This window comes from Temnothorax longispinosus, chromosome 5 (assembly GCF_030848805.1).
Source record: "Temnothorax longispinosus isolate EJ_2023e chromosome 5, Tlon_JGU_v1, whole genome shotgun sequence".
NCBI classification, from domain to species: domain Eukaryota; kingdom Metazoa; phylum Arthropoda; class Insecta; order Hymenoptera; family Formicidae; genus Temnothorax; species Temnothorax longispinosus.
Window position 1 is genome coordinate 20,722,822 of NC_092362.1, and position 17,494 is coordinate 20,740,315.

Sequence of the window (17,494 nt, forward strand, 5' to 3'; positions counted from 1 at the left end):
ACTGGTAATGTCATCGTGGACGTATGATGAACATGTAAAAATGAATACAGAGACAATAAGAAGAAAATGTAGCGGAGAAAGAAAATCAGCAAATTCTCCCGCTGCCCGACGACATTAAATGTTAAAGAACGCTTAGGAACGTCCCAGCGATGTCATTACTAATTCACGAGACGTCGACAATGTATAGAATGTGTCGTTATATATTTTTTTTACAAGTTTTATATTTTTCAAAGCATAGCGATATATGACAAGAGGGAGACTATCCATCGGAGCGGCGCCGTCCCGGAATTATGGATATATTGCCATTAAATTTCCGAGTTTTCTGGTTCTGCGGTGCATGGAGCGAAGAGAAGGATAATAATCTTTTCGTTCGTTGCTTAAGTTTGTGCTACAGGTATTGTACGATACTTTTCTATCTACATCATGCCTCTATTGCAGATATAAATCTGTATGTTGTATATACTTGATATATTCGAATCTATATATATGCAGTTAATTTTTCTCTTTTTGTTCTCATTATTGAAAAATTAATTTGTTAATGAGATTTTTATTGAGATAATTATTTTGCGGCTACATAGTTTATATTTAATAAAATATTAATGTGAAAGAATTGTAATCTGATTACATTATCTGACTGCATGCATGGAAAATCTGTTTTTACTTAATTTCTACTTTAGGCTCAGTCAATTCATTTTGTTTCATTTAAGATTTTACGATCAGACATTGTTGGATATTTCTACTTAATTAAGATGTAATTAAAATTATTAAGATATTAAGATATAATAGAATTTCCAGGTATGCCATCGTTACATTATTATATGAGTTTACGATATTGGAAGTAATCGAGCTTGTAAGGACGCACGACAATATAGAAGATATAACTGAAGGACTCTTCCTAGCGTTAACTTATGTAGCATTTTGCTTTAAATACGGAAACTTCTTAGCGCGACAAAACGAAGTGTCCATGTTGCTGGACTGTTTTCGAAGCGAAACGTGTCAGCCAAAGAATTCCGAAGAAAAGATGATCCTCCTTAAGTACGATCGCAAAGGTATTCAGTAATTGTCTTTCTGACGAAATTAGTACAAACCATGAATTTTAAAAATAATAATTTAAATAATAAGAATGTTAGACTCGTGAAAAGGTTAAAAACAAATAGGAAACGGCTAATGCGAGTCAGCGCGGGACTTGGTGCGCGATAAAAACAAATAATTTAAAACAAAGTTAATTTAAACGAACGTTTCGACTCTGCATCGAGTCATCTTCAGCGTTTATTAGGCAGATCTCTGCAAACCTCGGGGCCAAAGAGCTTCCTTCCCTAGGAGTTGTCAAGAGCGAGCTGAGAAGCAAACTCTGTGGACATAACCACTGTAAAAAAAAACCGCATTAATTTAGAGAACGGTAAAATCCGGGGGAGTGGGCTTACCTCAAGATTTGCAGAAGTCAAAAATACATCGTAGTCATGGTGGTATCGTAGTTACATTAAGGTGCACATCTCAGACAGATCGAGAAACAGTGGTACGGACGGAATAATTTAAATAATATTTAAAACTGAAGTTATTAATAATACGAATTTTTAATATACTTTTGCTACAGCAATGCAATCAAAATTTTGATAGACAGTAATAGAGTACATTGATATCAATTTTAATTCAAAATGTATTAAATTAAATTCGAAAAATATATTTCGCCATGTTCCAACGACATTTATTATATCAGACTGTGACTTTATTTTTCTTTTCTATGATATACTTTTTCTAAAATATGTACTTGATATGTATAAACTTGAAAAAATTATATTTTTAATATTTATGTCTGTCACAGCCAAGTGGTGCGTTCGAACTTTCATGAGTATATCTCAAGCTACTTGTATAGCTCTTATACTCGCCCCTATTGTGGGGCCTCAGAATAGCGACAGACCACTGCCGGTCAAGACATACCTGCCGTACTCGATATCCGGCTTATATCCGTACCTGGCGACTTACCTTCAGCACGTAGGCGCAATATTTTACGGGGTACTGTTGAACGTTTCGTTTGACTCCCTCGTCTACGGCTTCACCCTTCACGCCTGCGGGCAGATCGAGCTGCTGCGCTATCGTCTGTCGAAGATCTTCAAGGATCGTCCAGAGCAATATCGAATCGATTCGAGCAAAGGCACGATGATCAGCGAGTGCGTGAGACATCACTTATACGTACACGAGATCGTGCGCAGGATACAGTCGTTGTTTGTGTGGACCGTGGCGATTTTATTCATTTTCAGCATGGTCACCTTGTGCACCAGTATTTTCCAAATGTCCAAGGTCGCGTAAACTGAAATCCCTACGATGATTCTTACGATTATTCAATTGGCATCTCAAATTCTTTTAATATTGGCCTAATCTAATTTTATTTTGTTTCTTTTAACATTATTTTAAATATTGAAAAATATTTGAAATAATATTAAAAATAAATACTTAAACTAATAGATACCAATATAGCAGATAGCAAATCATCGATAAAAGAAAGTGTCGCTATCACTGAATATATGTATAATTCGCTACGTGTGTCGCGGTAAGTACTGCGTGAATGTACTGACCTAACGATAAGTTTTTTTTCGCAGAAGAAGATTCTCAGCGTCAAATTTCTCTCGTTGACTATGTACCTCGGCTGCATGCTGTTTCAAGTGTTCTTCTACTGCTGGTATGGAAATGAATTGCAACTGAAGGTGATCGAAAATGAATAATAATTAATTAAATTAAATGCCTGTTTCAATCTGTAATTCGTAACGGAATAATATAAGCAAAATATGAATTGTATAGGAAAGTGAGGCAAGACCCACCCCTTCACCTACATTATTTGTATTAAACGGTTAAAATTATACATAAAACTTTAGAATGTTTATTTTTAAAACTTATCGAAATTAAATTTTTATTAAGCTTTTATCAATTGTGAGTTTTAGCCCGTTTTATCCTATCTATATATAGGCTAAAACGGACTATATTAAATGGTAAAAAAGATCAAGAAGTAAATTAATAGAAGCTTTATATTTAATTATATTTTTTATTATTAAAAGAAAAAAAATTTTAAAGTTGTTTAAAGGTAAAAGAGTAAGCTGTGATTGATCAGGATATTATTCTTTTATTTACAATAATTAAACATCACCAATGATTGTTTCTTGAGAATACAAAAGATAAAACATAAAAGGATAGGTATATATAATTGATTCATTTTACTCCATATCCAACAATTCTTTTTATCCTATAACAATTTTATTTTAATTTATACACTAAATTTTTTATTTCAATATAATTTATTATAAAATATTACTTTTAGATACCCACAAAAAGAAAATGTAAATTTTAATACATTATGATCTGTGAATTTAGTTATCTTATTCAAAAAATATAAGTATAAAGGGCTGTAAGGGTCACAACGCGGATCACAGTGCGTTCAGATATAAATGTGATTTATTCCTCGATTTACAAAAATCCAAACGTTTCGACTCCTGTCCGAGCCATGCATCCTCAGTGGTATAATATTAACATCAAAAATATATATTCTCCCTTAACATGGTGAGTTTACTGTTTCAATTTGACAGAAACTTAGTGAGACTAAAAGGTCCAAATCAGTTAGTCTGGAGAAAAAATACATCGCAGTCAAACCGAATAATAAGAAAATAAGGCAAAGAGAATGATCTGTGCAGAGCGATCTGTAAGACGAGATCCCATCGACACGACGCACAACGAAAGACTAGTCTAACTGATTTGGACTTTTTAATCTCACTAAGTTTCTGTCAAATTGAAACAGTAAACTCACCATGTTAAGGGAGAATATATATTTTTGATGTTAATATTATACCACTGAGGATGGCTCGGACAGGAGCCGAAACGTTTGGATTTTTGTAAATCGAGGAATAAATCATATTTATATCTGAACGCACCGTGATCCGCGTTGTGACCCTTACAGCCCTTTCTACTTATATTTTTATTTCGAGGGTCTTTATATCACACTTATTATTCAAAAAATTTGACGGCTGTTAATAAATAACTCAAGATAAGTTCAAAGCATTGCAATGCAACTTTTCAGGTGAAATTAATATCATATTTATCCAATAAATGACAATATTTGTTAACAGCATCTAGCGATTGAACCATTTTATTTCGCAGTCGGTCTTACCCCGGTTTCCCTTATATAATATAACATCATAAAACACGTTTCTATTCGTGTAATGTTCATTTATATGATAACTTTGTGCCGAATTATAGATCATCTCAAACGGGCTTACCATGAATGCGTAAAGATATTTTTTGTCATGTGTATGTGTAGAGCAGGGGCATCGGCGACGCTATTTATTCGAGTGATTGGACGACCGCCACGACGCAAGACCGGAGAAGTCTGCTATTCGTGATGGCCATCAGCCAAAAGGGATTGAACCTGTCTTATTACGGAATTTTCAGCTTAGGCATCGACACTTTCACTGGGGTAAGTTTGCAATGACGGTGTGCTTTATGTATATACCTGGCTTAGCGGCAGTAACAAGATAGTCGACGATTCTTCCTTTTGCAGATTTTGAAAATGTCCTACTCTACCTTTAATGTTCTACAACAGTCGATGTGACAACACCTGAATTATAGAAAGAATGACAACTTATATAGAAATACATATTTTCTTACATCCGTGTATTTTAGACACACATAAAAGTTCTTTAAAGTAGAATTGTCTCTAAATTATTGATTATTTTTTACTAACCAGTATTCTGCGTGACAATCTACATTTATTAAATATCTAGATTTTTATGTAATAATATCCTTTATATAATAATATTAAGTCAATTAGACTTTTATCTAAATTTTTAATGATAATAATAGCGTTAAAATAAAAAAAAGATCTCTGTCATCGATATGTGTAGAGTTTTTATGCCTCATCACCAGTGTTCTTTATTCACTACGTGAATATATTGGTGTTGGCTATAATTTATTTATCGCGACTATATCTTTTTTGTCTGAAGCAGACGTAGCATTATATAATGCTTCACAACAGAAATGGTCGGTGCTATTGAATTATTCACGCGTCGATATATATGCCAACTAAGAAACTCTACGAAAAAAAAATAATAGAAAAATAGTAAAAAAACAAGATAATTAACTAAGACTAACAAATGCAATCCAGAGAACTCGTTTCGCACGATTAATCGATACGATTGATCTAATTATCATGCATACCTATATTGCGAAAATTTAACTTTAACATTTCATGTTTTATATTGACACATGCGGTTCTTTAACGAGATAAATCGAAATATTCGTGACAGCTAAGCGCTTTTTCTCTTTTTTTTAATAATATATCGTAAGCAATTGGTTTGAGAGTATCGTTTTGGAATTATGCAAAGGAAGAAGCGTGAAACCTACCTGCGAAATCGTATCCTGTTTTGCCTCGAAAGCATTTCCATACATAGCGACGTACCTGCAACAGATTGCAGCTGTTTATGCAAAAATACTTCACGTTTTCTTTGACTCGTTCTGTTTCGCGAATCAACAACGAATCGATAACAAATAAATCGAATTAGTCTGTTATCGATTAAAGATATGAACTATTAAACCAGATTATACACGGTGAGTTTTATTTCGTGTGCCAAATATCTCCGCCAAATATCTCAGAAATTATTGGTTTATTGTTTCAGATAAAAGTTGGAGGGTTCAGTTTTAATCAATTCGCATTAATAAATAATTATACAGTTCTTCGGCCAGTTTGCGGAAACTTCTTATCTTTTCACTTCCAGCTTGCACAGTTTATTATTTACGTAGCACAATACCTTTCGCCAGTCCAGTACTATCTTTCTGTATCTCTATTTTCCTGCGGGTATTTAATATTGCATAACAGAAGAGTTGCTCAACAAATTCTTATTTTGCCAGACACGCAACGTTATATTAACTATATATAGAAACAAATTCTTTTCTTCGATAAACGAGATGTACACGATGTTGAAAAAGGGCTCCGATGAGAAACCGAGGCGACTCGGTCGTATTAAAATTTAATGTGCGCTTGACAACGTGTACGGCATTATTAATGCATAAATGCAATTGTAATGATAGGATGTTGTCAGAAATGTTACTATCCCGCTAGAAAAAGAAAGACGAACCTGTACATTATTAAAAAGACGAAGGAGATTTCGCAACGGCTGGAACGACGGGACGAGAATAAAGCCAGCAATTACACGAGGATGAAGATATGGACATTCTACCGATAAACTTTAAAGCCCTGCGTTTTTGCGGCGCATGGAAAGAGCGGGAGGACGACAACATGTGCGTTGGATTTTTGCGCCTTTGTTATAGGTAGTACACATGAAGCAGTTATACCTAAAATATACCATACAGCAAAAGATAAAGATAGTGATACAAAAGGTTTTCCGCATCGATCTGTGAATTTCGCCATTTCTATAAGAGTCTTCTCCTTTTCTCGCCAATTTATTCATCGATCATTTAAAGCATTGGTAAATTACAGATACGCGGTTTTTCTCTTGATATACGAGTTTACGGTATCCGATGTGATAGAGATGATTCGCACGCGCGACCGCATTCAAGAGCTAACCGAAGGGCTCTTCTTAGGACTGACTTTCTTAACGCTGTGCGTGAAGTATGCAAATTTTCTGTTGCGGAAGAACGAGCTGTTGGATTTGTTGGAGTGCCTGCGCGTGAAAATGTGCCAGCCGAGAAATTCCACGGAAAAGCTGATAATGGAAAAGCACAGCCGCAGAGGTACTCGAGTATTCGCAATTCGCAAATATGCATGTAGTTTGGCATAAATGTTACGTATCACGAAATATAAATACATATATCAACGATCATTAATCAACCAAGATAATTAAGAGAAATATATATAATATAAATAATCATCTGTCTAAATATAATTTCTTGTTAACTAGATATTGCTATCATACTGCAAATTGATAAATACTTTGGCACTTAAATAATTGCTTTGATTAATTGCTTAATAATTAATTAATTATGCTAACAGTTAATTAATTGTTAGGATAATTAAATATTGTGTAACAACCTTTGTGACAAACATGCAATTTTGTTAAAGTATTATGTCTTAAAGTTTTTCTATCATCTAACATGCATGTAGATATCAAAGATATTGGATTACGAAAATGTACAAATGGATTTTTTATTTCCTTTGCTTTGATAAAATATTAAAACATAATTAAAACTATTAAAACATAATTAAAGTTAATTGTACGTCGACGGTGTGCGCACGCATTTCTAATTCTTTTTTAATTAGAAAAGCTCATTGTAAAGAAAGATAAAAAATCAATTAATATCTGTAACTGATGTTAACCAAAAGTCTAATGTTTATAACAGCTAAGTGGAGCACTATCGCGTTCATGATGATATCGTATGCGTCCGCGTTAGGCTTCCTTTTACCACCAGCTCTAGAGCTACTCAAGGGGGGCGAGCGTGTGCTGCCAGTGAAGTCATACATCCCGTATTCCGTGTCAAATCTACTTCCATATCTAGCTACGTATCTGCAGCAATTTTTGGCGCTATTTTATGCAATAATGCTTAACGTTTCCTTCGACAGTCTCGTTTACGGGTTCACGATTCAAGTTTGCGCGCAGATCGAGCTGATGTGCTGCCGATTGACGGACAGTTTGAAGAGCACCGGCGATATTTCTTCCGGACGGAAGCCGGATACGGAAGCCTCGATCGTGGAATGCGTCAGACATCATTTGCTCGTGGGCATTCTGGTAAAGAAAATACGAGCGTTGTTCATATGGACGATAATGATCTTCTTTTTCTTCAGTCTGCTTATCGTGTGCACCAGTATCTTCATTCTGTCAAAGGTATCGCAAGAGAGATGTTTTATTTACCCTCGGCCGTGCGACGTATGTACATTTATTTCTTGCAGAAGAAACTACTCAGCTTTGAGTTTCTTTCGATGTTCATATATCTGAATGATATGCTGCTTCAACTGTTTTACTATTGCTGGTACGGAAATGAACTTGAGTTGAAGGTAAATAAGCGTAACATTAAAAATAATACGTAGAGAAGCTTACCCTGGTCAAAAAATTTTTCATATATCCTCAGAAATTTTCTAAGAATTAAGACTTATAAAAAATTCTTAAAGAATATATATAAATTTCTCAGATACTTCCCGAAATAATTGGACAAGAATTTTTAGAATATTTCAGTATTCATACGAAAATATCTAATAAATTGCACAGATTTTCTCGTATTTATTCAGATTTTTACACAGATGTGTTGGCGGGAAAAATCTGAAAATTTTTATAGATGTTCTGATTAAATATATATGAAAGACTCTCGACATTTTTCCACTAGGGTAATATTTGAAAGAAAACATTTAAATGCGAAACAGAAAGTTTAAAAAGTTTTATGATTTAAAAAAACAACTTGCGATGATTGTTCGAAAATTATCTTGCATTGAGAAGAGTTAATATCTCCGTGCAAAAAAATATTATATTAGTTGGTTAACGTTTTTCGCAAATTTCTGCCGCAGAGTAAAGGCATCGTGAACGCTGTGTATTCCAGCGACTGGACAATGGTGACACCGCAAGAACGCAGATTGCTGATGCTGATTATGATAAGCAGTCAAAGAGGAATAATGCTCTCCTATCACGGAGTATTTGCGTTATCCCTTAACACTTTTACTTGGGTAAGTAAATGTGTTAGTAAAAAATAATTAAAACATAAATGTACATATATATTTTTTTACGTGTATTGCAAGATTCGTGTTTGAGGTATAAAAATTATTGCGATAGTTACTTATCTACGCATTCGAGTTATGGCAGGAAACAATTGCACAAATTAACATGAGTATAAATAGATCTTTCTTACGCGTTTCGCAGTGATGTAATATCTTATTTCCGCAGATTTGTAGGACTTCTTATTCAGCTTACAATCTTCTGCAGCAAGCATCCAATTAATTGACTGTTGTATTGTATATATAATGAAAAAAATAACATTTATTTTGCTGTGCAAAATAATCTTATAGACAAAACTTATAGACAAAAATATCTTATTAAACAAAACGTAAGATACGGCGCAGTATTTTTTTCAAAAGATCTACTATTAGCAGGTTTCTTCGCAGTAAGAGTAATATCCATTGGACGCATATTACAAATATAACGGTGTATTTTTAGGTGCATTGTTAAAAAATGTGACGAGGTAGTAGTGATTCATATAATTAATATAAAAGAGTAAGAATCCTATAAGATAAAATGCAGTTCCACAAAATTGGTACACAGTTTTCCACAGGTGGTACTGGTTCCACTAAAAACATGAAAGAACACAAGACTTTCTGCTCTAAAGTAGATAAAAAATATTGTCTATAAATATTCTGAAAATATTTTTGGATTATGGTACCGTTCTGTTGTTCTGTCTGGAATATCATTTTATCTTTGCGTATATTGACGAAAAGGGATGATGAGGCACTTTTCACGTCTGCTGCTCTAATTTGTCGTTATTAGCTTAATTTGAGCCACATTATTAGCAAGTTTCGCCACGAAAACGTCCCACTTGACTTGACATTTGCCCAACGCACTCCGCTGTTGTCGTTTGCTCAAGCTGCTGTAAGTCAATGAATTAATCGTCAGTTGCTTGAGACTCCTGAGATCTGAGTTGACGCTCATGATACTCATGATGATCTCGTAAAAGTCGTAACTCAGTCCCTTAGTACCTCAGACTCCCGGGTCGTCGTTAGAGACCATCACGGGCGAGCCCGATGCGAACAAACTGGCCGCGGGATGATTCCTCATGTCCTCCACAAGACCGAGAACCTAGTTTGAAACCCATCTCAGACCTCCACTGCGATTTCTAACTGCTGCACTAACTTCCAGAGGAGCGGATGCTTTGTTAACGGCGCGTATCTGAAGAAATACCGCAAATGTTGATGTTTAAAACCAGTATTTTAAAGTGAAGTTAGGCAAATATTCTTGGTATACCTACTACAACTCATTTTACTAAATTTTGGAATAAAAATTTAGACAACCCGAGACACTACGAAATAACTCTAGATAAATAAGGGAAAATTATAAATTGCTTTTTGCATCTGACTTCTTAATTATTTTTTATGTTTTAATTTAATTAATTCACATCATTAATTTATTTTCTTCTGTTTGTTTTACTTACCCGCGGCTGATGCGTTTGGTGTTGAGCAAGAAAGCATCGAAGAGATTCAAGTCGGTCGACGTTCCGTACCATTTCGTCGCCGGCGTGAAAGAAAAATGGAATTCCTGGTTCAACGGTACTCAATTTGTCGGACAATTCACTGAGGGATTTCCCCTTGTCCTTCTGGTCGACCAAGTCGAAACCAGCGATAAAATCCGGATAGTGACGTCTTAGCTGTAGTCAACGTTTTCAGGTAGTTCTCTACTCTTTCTTGGTTGACGAGACGTCGTGGCGCGTATATGATCTTAGCACCAATGAAGTCCGGATGATTCTTTACAAATCTGTTGCGTTTATTATGTTACGTTATCTCGCTCGAAATATTTCTTGTAGCCGCCGAATATCGAAGTAACCAGCAAAACAAAATAACTTCTTTCATGTAATTTTACTTTCGAGACCACCAATTGGGAAAATTGTTGTATCTCATTTATTTATTAAGAAATAGAAAAAATATTGTTGCGAGTATTGTTGTATCTTATTTATTTATTATTTTACTAATCTGAAGCTAGAGAAATAAGATAATTGAAAAAAAGCATCTTGCCTATCAGTAACGTTCTAGAGGATCTGCACCATTTTGAACGGCCCTTACGTCTTACCGTCGAGATCGTATATCGACGACAGCGTTGATCGTATCTCTGCGTACATCACGTTGTCCTCGTAGAGTTCCTGGAGATTGCGATAATGGAGATCCTCGAAGAAAAGTCGGTACGATATGAGGAACTTCCACGCCTTGAAGACGCTATCGAACTTCTCCCATGCCTTGTCGACGGTGTTGTAAACGCTGTTCGGGTTTTCTGTGACCATGGTCATGGATCGCTTGATTTTCTCGTTAATAGCGTCGGGTCGGGATCTTCACGCACCTTGCTCAGCAATTCCCAATTGCAATCATTGCTGGGCACGTCAAAGAATTTGAGCCGCAGGATGCTGTTCTTATCGCATACATACAGATTTTCGCGATAAGCCAGGTTGTTGAACCGATAATGGAGCGAGGCGATAGCGGAACCGTGAGCGTGGAGAACAGCACCCTTAGGCATGTGCAAGATCTTGAACACCTCGGACTTCTCGATTTCCGGTATCACTTCCATAAAGTTGTGCGACGGCAAAAAGGTCGGTGATGAAACCTATAAGGAAAATGCGAGAATCCCGGTGCCGTGAACCAAGCGATAGAAAATTAAAGTTATACCTAAAGTATAACTTTGAGTCTTTTGTTAACATTTATTTTCGCATTACGCTTCTTAAGTTATACCACCCACTATCGGTCTTTTATTATCTAGCGTGTTTTTGGGTAAAAATTACGTTAAAATGTCACGTCCGATAAATTGTGGGACATGTCCGTCGTAAAAGCGGATATTTTAATGTGTTCTCACGCTGTAAATGGTTCACGGTTTCGTGCACAATCATTGATAATGCTTTAAAACACGTTATTTGAAATAATTTGAAATATGTGCGAGAAAATCGCTCAGAAAGCGTATGCTTTCAAACAAAGATAATTTGAGGAGTGAGATTATCCAAGTTACCGTAGAGATAATATGCTGTGACATAATTCTTTTACAAAGGAGCGAAAAGAGCATTGGGCAACCAGAGTTCGTTCCGTGAAAAAATTAATGCGACGATAATTAATGCGTTAATTATTATTAGGTAACCAAAAAAGCTTGTGCAATTTTTAGTTAAGTTCACTGCACAATGAATTATTTTATTTTATAATAATTTGCAGAGTATAAGTTATTTTTATGTCCAATATAAAGAAAATATAAATCGCATCAATTAATCAGCGCACTTTGACTTGATATGTTTTGTTGCGGGGTCCTATGCAAAAACCGGGGCAGCGATAGACCGAAGCTCTCGAGGGGTTGCACGAGGATCGTCTATAGCAGCAGATCAGGATCGCCAAAGTGAACAAGATCGCCCTGGCCATGATCGTAGAGAACTATTTACAGCCGCGAGTTATTGTCGTCGTTGAGTCTTTTGGAGCCTTGGCAGACTGCCTCGTTGAAAAGACACGTGCGTACTCAATAGATCTGTGTGATGTGAACGTCGCGGCCGCTCGATCTCCATTGAACGACTTTTACCATCGTGTTCATCATTATAGATACGTGAGAAGGAACGTGTGTACGAGCGTGACCAGTAAACTCATTGGCACTCAATCAATCAATAATCTTTATTTCTCTCCCCTAACTCATTGGCACTCGTAGACCACCTGCGTCGTTGACGACTACCAATGACATGTGCGTCCATTGACTTTTCGTATAAATCAAACGTGATGACAAAACTCTGTTTCGCGAATCAACAACGAATCGGTAACAAATGAATGGAATTAGTCTGTTATCGATTAAAGAAATGAACTATTAAACCAGATTATACAGAGTAAGTTTTATTTCGTGTGTCAAATATTTCCGCCAAATATCTCAGAAATTATTGGTTTATTGTTTCAGATAAAAGTTGGAGGGTTCAATTTTAATCAATTCGCATTGATATATAGTTACACAGTTCTTAGACCAGTCCGCGGAAACTTCTTATCTTTTCACTTCCAGCTTGCACAGTTTATTATTTACGTAGCACAATACCTTTCGCCAGTCCAGTACTATCTTTCTGTATCTCTATTTTCCTGCGGGTATTTAATATTGCATAACAGAAGAGTTGCTCAACAAATTCTTATTTTGCCAGACACGCAACGTTATATTAACGTCGTACTATATATAGAAAACAAATTCTTTTCTTCGATAAACGAGATATATGCGATGTTGAAAAAGGGCTCCGATGAGAAATCGAGGCGACTCGGTCGTATTAAAATTTAATGTGCGGATGACAACGTGTATGTCATTATTAATGCATAAATGCAATTGTAATGATAGGATGTTGTCAGAAATGTTACTATCCCGCTAGAAAAAGAAAGACGAACCTGTACATTATTAAAAAGACGAAGGAGATTTCGCAACGGCTGGAACGACGGGACGAGAATAAAGCCAGCAATTACACGAGGATGAAGATATGGACATTCTACCGATAAACTTTAAAGCCCTGCGTTTTTGCGGCGCATGGAAAGAGCGGAAGGACGACAACATGTGCGTTGGATTTTTGCGCTTTTGTTACAGGTAGTACACATGAAGCAGTTATATCTAAAATATACCATACAGCAAAAGATAAAGATAGTGATACAAAAGGTTCTCCGCATCGATATGTGAATTTCGCCATTTCTATGAGAGTCTTCTCCTTTTCTCGCCAATTTATTTATCGATCATTTAAAGCGGTGGTAAATTACAGGTACGCGGTTTTTCTCTTGATATACGAGTTTACGATATTCGATGTGATAGAGATGATTCGCACGCGCGACCGCATTCAAGAGCTGACCGAAGGACTCTTCTTAGGACTGACTTTCTTAACGCTGTGCGTGAAGTATGCAAATTTTTTGTTGCGGGAGAACGAGCTGTCGGATTTGTTGGAGTGCCTGCGCGTGAAAATGTGCCAGCCGAGAAATTCCACGGAAAAGCTGATAATGGAAGAGCACAGCCGCAGAGGTACTCGAGTATTCGCAATTCGCAAATATGCATGTTGTTTGACATAAATGTTACGTATCGCAAAATATAAATACATATATCAACAATCATTAATCAACCAAAATAATTAAGAGAAATATATATAATATAAATAATCACCTGTCTAAATATCATTTCTTGTTAACTGGATATTGCTATCATACTGCAAATTAATAAATACTTTGGCACTTAAATAATTGCTTTGATGAATTGCTTAAAAATTAATTAATTATGCTAACAGTTAATTAACTGTTAGCATAATTAAATATTGTGTAACACTCTTTGTGGCAAACATAAAATTTTGTTAAAATATTATGTCTTAAAGTTTTTCTGTCATCTAACATGCATGTAGATATCAAAGATATTGGATTAGGAAAATGTATAAATAGATTTTTTATTTCCTTTGATTTGATAAAATATTAAAACATAATTAAAGTTAATTGTACGTCGACGGTGTGTGCACGCATTTCTGATTTCTTTTTAATTAGAAAAGCTCGTAGTAAAGAAAGATAAAAAAATCAAGTAAATATCTGTAGCTGATGTTTACTGGAAGTCAAATGTTTATAACAGCTAAGTGGAGCACTATCGCGTTCATGATGATATCGTATGCAACCGGGTTAGGCCTCATGTTAACGCCAGCTCTAGAGCTACTCAACGGGGGCGGGCGTGTGCTGCCGTTGAAGTCATACATCCCGTATTCCGTGTCAAATCTACTTCCATATCTAGCTACGTATCTGCAGCAATTTTTGGCGCTATTTTATGCGATAATGCTTAACGTTTCCTTCGACTGTCTCGTTTACGGCTTCACGATTCAAGTTTGCGCGCAGATCGAGCTGATGTGCTGCCGATTGACGGATAATTTGAAGAGCACCGGCGATATTTCTTCCGGACGAAAGCCGAATACGGAAGCCTCGATCGCGGAATGTGTCAGACATCATTTGCTCGTGGGCATTCTGGTAAAAAAAATACGAGCGTTGTTCATATGGACGATAATGATCTTCTTCTTCTTCAGTCTGCTCATCGTGTGCACTAGTATCTTTATTCTATCAAAGGTATCGCAAGAAGAGACGTTTTATTTACTTTCGGCCGTGCGACGTACATTTATTTCTTGCAGAAGAAACTACTCAGCTTTGATTTTCTTTCAATGTTTTTATATCTGAATGGTATGCTGCTTCAACTGTTTTACTATTGCTGGTATGGAAATGAGCTTGAGTTGAAGGTAAATAAACGTAACATTAAAAATAATACGTAGAGAAGCTTATCCTGGTCAAAAAATTTCTCATATTTCCTCAGAAATTTTCTAAAAATTGAGACTTACTTATAAAAAATTCTTAAAAAATATGTTTAAATTTTTCAGATACTTTCAGAAATAATTGGACAAGGATTTTTGGAATATTTCAGTATCCGTACGAAAATATCTAATAAATTGCACAGATTTTCTCATATTTATTCTGATTTTTACAAAAATGTGCATGTTGGCGGGAAAAATTTAAAATATTTTCTCCATTATTTTCTCTATTATCTATTATTTTGTCTCAACTTTTCTGAAAAACGACTCAATTCGTATGAAAAATTTGAAAAATTCTGAGAAAGTCAGGAAAATTTTGATAGAAATTCTGATTAATTATATATGAAAAACTCTGAGAAATTTATCCACCAAAGTAATATTTGAAAGGAAACATTTTAATGCGAAACAGACTTGCGATGATTGTTCGAACATTATCCCGAATTGGGAAGAGTTAATACATTATATTGATTGGTTAACGCTTTGCTTGCCGTAGAGTAAAGGCATCGTGACCGCTGTGTATTCCAGCGACTGGACAATGGTGACACCGCAAGAACGCAGATTGCTGATGTTTATTATGATAAGCAGCCAAAGAGGAATAATGCTCTCCTATCACGGAGTATTTGCGTTATCTCTTAACACTTTTACTTGGGTAAGTAAATGTGTTAGTAAATAATAATTAAAACATAAATTTACATATATATATTTTTTACGTGTATTGCGAGATTCGTGTTTGAGGTATAAAAATTATTATGATAGTTATCTGGGCATTCGAGTTTCGGGCAGGAAACAATTACGCAAATTAACATGAGTATAAATGGATCTTTCTTACGCGTTTTGCAGTGATGTAATATCTTATTTTCGCAGATTTGCAGGACTTCTTATTCAGCTTACAATCTCTTGCAGGGAGCATCCAATTAATTGACTGTCGTATTGTATATAATGAAAAAAATAACATTTATTTTGCTGTGCAAAATAATCTTATAGACAAAACTTATAGACAAAAATATCTTATTAAACAAAACGTAAGATACGGCGCAGTATTTTTTTCAAAAGATCTACTATTAGCAAATTTCTTCGCAGTAAGAGTAATGTCCATTGGACGCATATAACAAATATAACGGTGCATTGTTAGGTGCATCGTTAAAAAATGTGACGAGGTAGTAGTGATCCATCACTGAAAAAAAAATGTTCTACAACTGTGACTCTATTTACTAAAAAGAAGAAAATTTTCTTTTTTATTAGTATATGTGTAATCGCTAGGAAAAAAATATGCTAATAAAAAGGAAAATTTTCGTTATTTTAATAAATGGAGTCACAGTTGTATCCAAACTAATATTTACTAAAATCCAGAACATTTTTTTCTCAGTGTATAACATAAAATTGTAAGAATCCTGTAAGATAAAATGCATTTCTACAAAATTGGTACACAGTTTTCCACAGGTGGTACTAGTTACACTAAAAACATGAAAGAACACAAGACTTTTTGCTCTAAAGTAGATAAAAAATATTGTCTATAAATATTCTGAGAATATTTTTGGATTATGGTACCGTTCTGTTGTTCTGTCGGGAATATTATTTTATCTTTGCGTATATTAATGAAAAGGGATGAGGCATTTTTCACGTCTGCTGTCCTAATTCGTCGTAATTAGCAAGTTTGGCCACGAAGGCGTCCCATTTGCTATGCTTGACTTGCCGTTTGCCCAACGCACTCCGCTGTTGTCGTTTGCTCAGGCTGCTGTAAGTCAATGAGTTAATCATCAGTTGCTTGAGACTCCTGAGATCTGAGTTGGCGCTCATGATACCCATTGGACCCGCGCCTTTACCGTCGAGATCGTATATCGACGACAGTGTTGATCGTATCTCTGCGTACATCACGTTGTCCTCGTAGAGTTCCTGGAGATTGCAATAATGGAGGTCCTCGAAGACGGGTCGGTACGATATGAGGAACTTCCACGCCTTGAAGACGCTATCGAACTTCTCCCATGCCTTATCGACGGTGTTGTAAACGCTGTTCGGGTTTTCTGTGACCATGGTCATGGACCGCTTGATTTTCTCGTTAATAGCGTCGGCTCGGGATCTTCACGCACCTTGCTCAGCAATTCCCAATTGCAATCATAGCTAGGCACGTCAAAAAATTTGAGCCGCAGGGTGCTGTTCTTATCGCACACGTACAGATTTTCGCGATAAGTCAGGTTGTAGAACCGATAGTCGAGCGAGGCGATAGCGAAACCGTTAGCGTGCAGAACAGCACCCTTAAGCATGTCGCGCAAGATCTTGAGCACCTCGGACTTCTCGATTTCCGGTATCACTTCCATGAAGTTGTGCGACGGCAAGAAGCTATGACCGATGATGAAACCTACGGAAAATGCGAGGATCCCGGTGCCGTAAACCAAGCATTAGAAAATTATAAAGTTATACCCAAAGTGTAACTTTGAGTCTTTTATTGTTAACATTTATTTTCGCATTGCGCTTCTTAAGTTATACCACCCACTATCCACTGGTTTATTGTTTC

General features: G+C 35.8%; 3 protein-coding genes, 1 long non-coding RNA gene and 1 pseudogene across 11 annotated transcripts; 3 read left to right on the forward strand and 2 right to left on the reverse strand.

Moving 5' to 3' along the window:
• Positions 1–147: 147 nt before the first annotated feature.
• Positions 148–4,710, forward strand: LOC139812984 (odorant receptor Or1-like). Of its 3 annotated transcripts, none has more exons than XM_071778199.1 (6): positions 148–394; positions 787–1,049; positions 1,823–2,168; positions 2,585–2,702; positions 4,304–4,459; positions 4,544–4,710. In XM_071778199.1, the coding sequence occupies exons 1-6, from the start codon at positions 291–293 to the stop codon at positions 4,592–4,594; spliced, it is 1,038 nt and encodes a 345-aa protein (XP_071634300.1). In that variant the 5' UTR covers positions 148–290; the 3' UTR covers positions 4,595–4,710. The 3 variants fall into 3 exon arrangements, with proteins under 3 accessions (XP_071634300.1, XP_071634298.1, XP_071634299.1); XM_071778197.1 differs by having other exon boundaries at positions 1,823–2,298; positions 2,598–2,702; positions 4,544–4,709; XM_071778198.1 differs by having other exon boundaries at positions 796–1,049; positions 1,823–2,298; positions 2,598–2,702; positions 4,544–4,708.
• LOC139812989 (uncharacterized) lies at positions 2,180–8,917 on the reverse strand. 4 transcript variants are annotated; one of them, XR_011732002.1, is made up of 6 exons: positions 8,833–8,917; positions 5,386–5,440; positions 4,496–4,600; positions 4,263–4,415; positions 2,574–2,696; positions 2,180–2,317 (listed from the first exon to the last, which is right to left on the reverse strand). It is a non-coding gene; the product is annotated as an uncharacterized lncRNA (long non-coding RNA). The 4 variants fall into 4 exon arrangements; XR_011732000.1 differs by lacking the exon at positions 8,833–8,917 and adding an exon at positions 6,117–6,245; XR_011732001.1 differs by lacking the exon at positions 8,833–8,917 and adding an exon at positions 5,790–5,926.
• Positions 6,170–9,182, forward strand: LOC139812983 (odorant receptor 46a-like). The gene is made up of 6 exons (XM_071778196.1): positions 6,170–6,309; positions 6,479–6,732; positions 7,339–7,820; positions 7,886–7,990; positions 8,495–8,650; positions 8,868–9,182. Exons 1-6 carry the CDS (start codon positions 6,206–6,208, stop codon positions 8,919–8,921), a joined length of 1,155 nt encoding a protein of 384 aa, XP_071634297.1. The 5' UTR covers positions 6,170–6,205; the 3' UTR covers positions 8,922–9,182.
• A 146-nt stretch (positions 9,183–9,328) lies between these two features.
• Positions 9,329–12,076, reverse strand: LOC139813494 (adenosine deaminase 2-like; annotated as a pseudogene).
• LOC139812979 (odorant receptor 46a-like) lies at positions 11,990–15,986 on the forward strand. Of its 3 annotated transcripts, XM_071778184.1 has the most exons (9): positions 11,990–12,162; positions 12,251–12,525; positions 12,594–13,253; positions 13,423–13,676; positions 14,265–14,419; positions 14,522–14,746; positions 14,809–14,913; positions 15,476–15,631; positions 15,847–15,986. In XM_071778184.1, the coding sequence occupies exons 3-9, from the start codon at positions 13,150–13,152 to the stop codon at positions 15,898–15,900; spliced, it is 1,053 nt and encodes a 350-aa protein (XP_071634285.1). In that variant the 5' UTR covers positions 11,990–12,162; positions 12,251–12,525; positions 12,594–13,149; the 3' UTR covers positions 15,901–15,986. The 3 variants fall into 3 exon arrangements, with proteins under 3 accessions (XP_071634285.1, XP_071634283.1, XP_071634284.1); XM_071778182.1 differs by having other exon boundaries at positions 14,265–14,746; XM_071778183.1 differs by having other exon boundaries at positions 12,251–12,386; positions 14,265–14,746.
• The last annotated feature ends 1,508 nt before the right edge of the window (positions 15,987–17,494 follow it).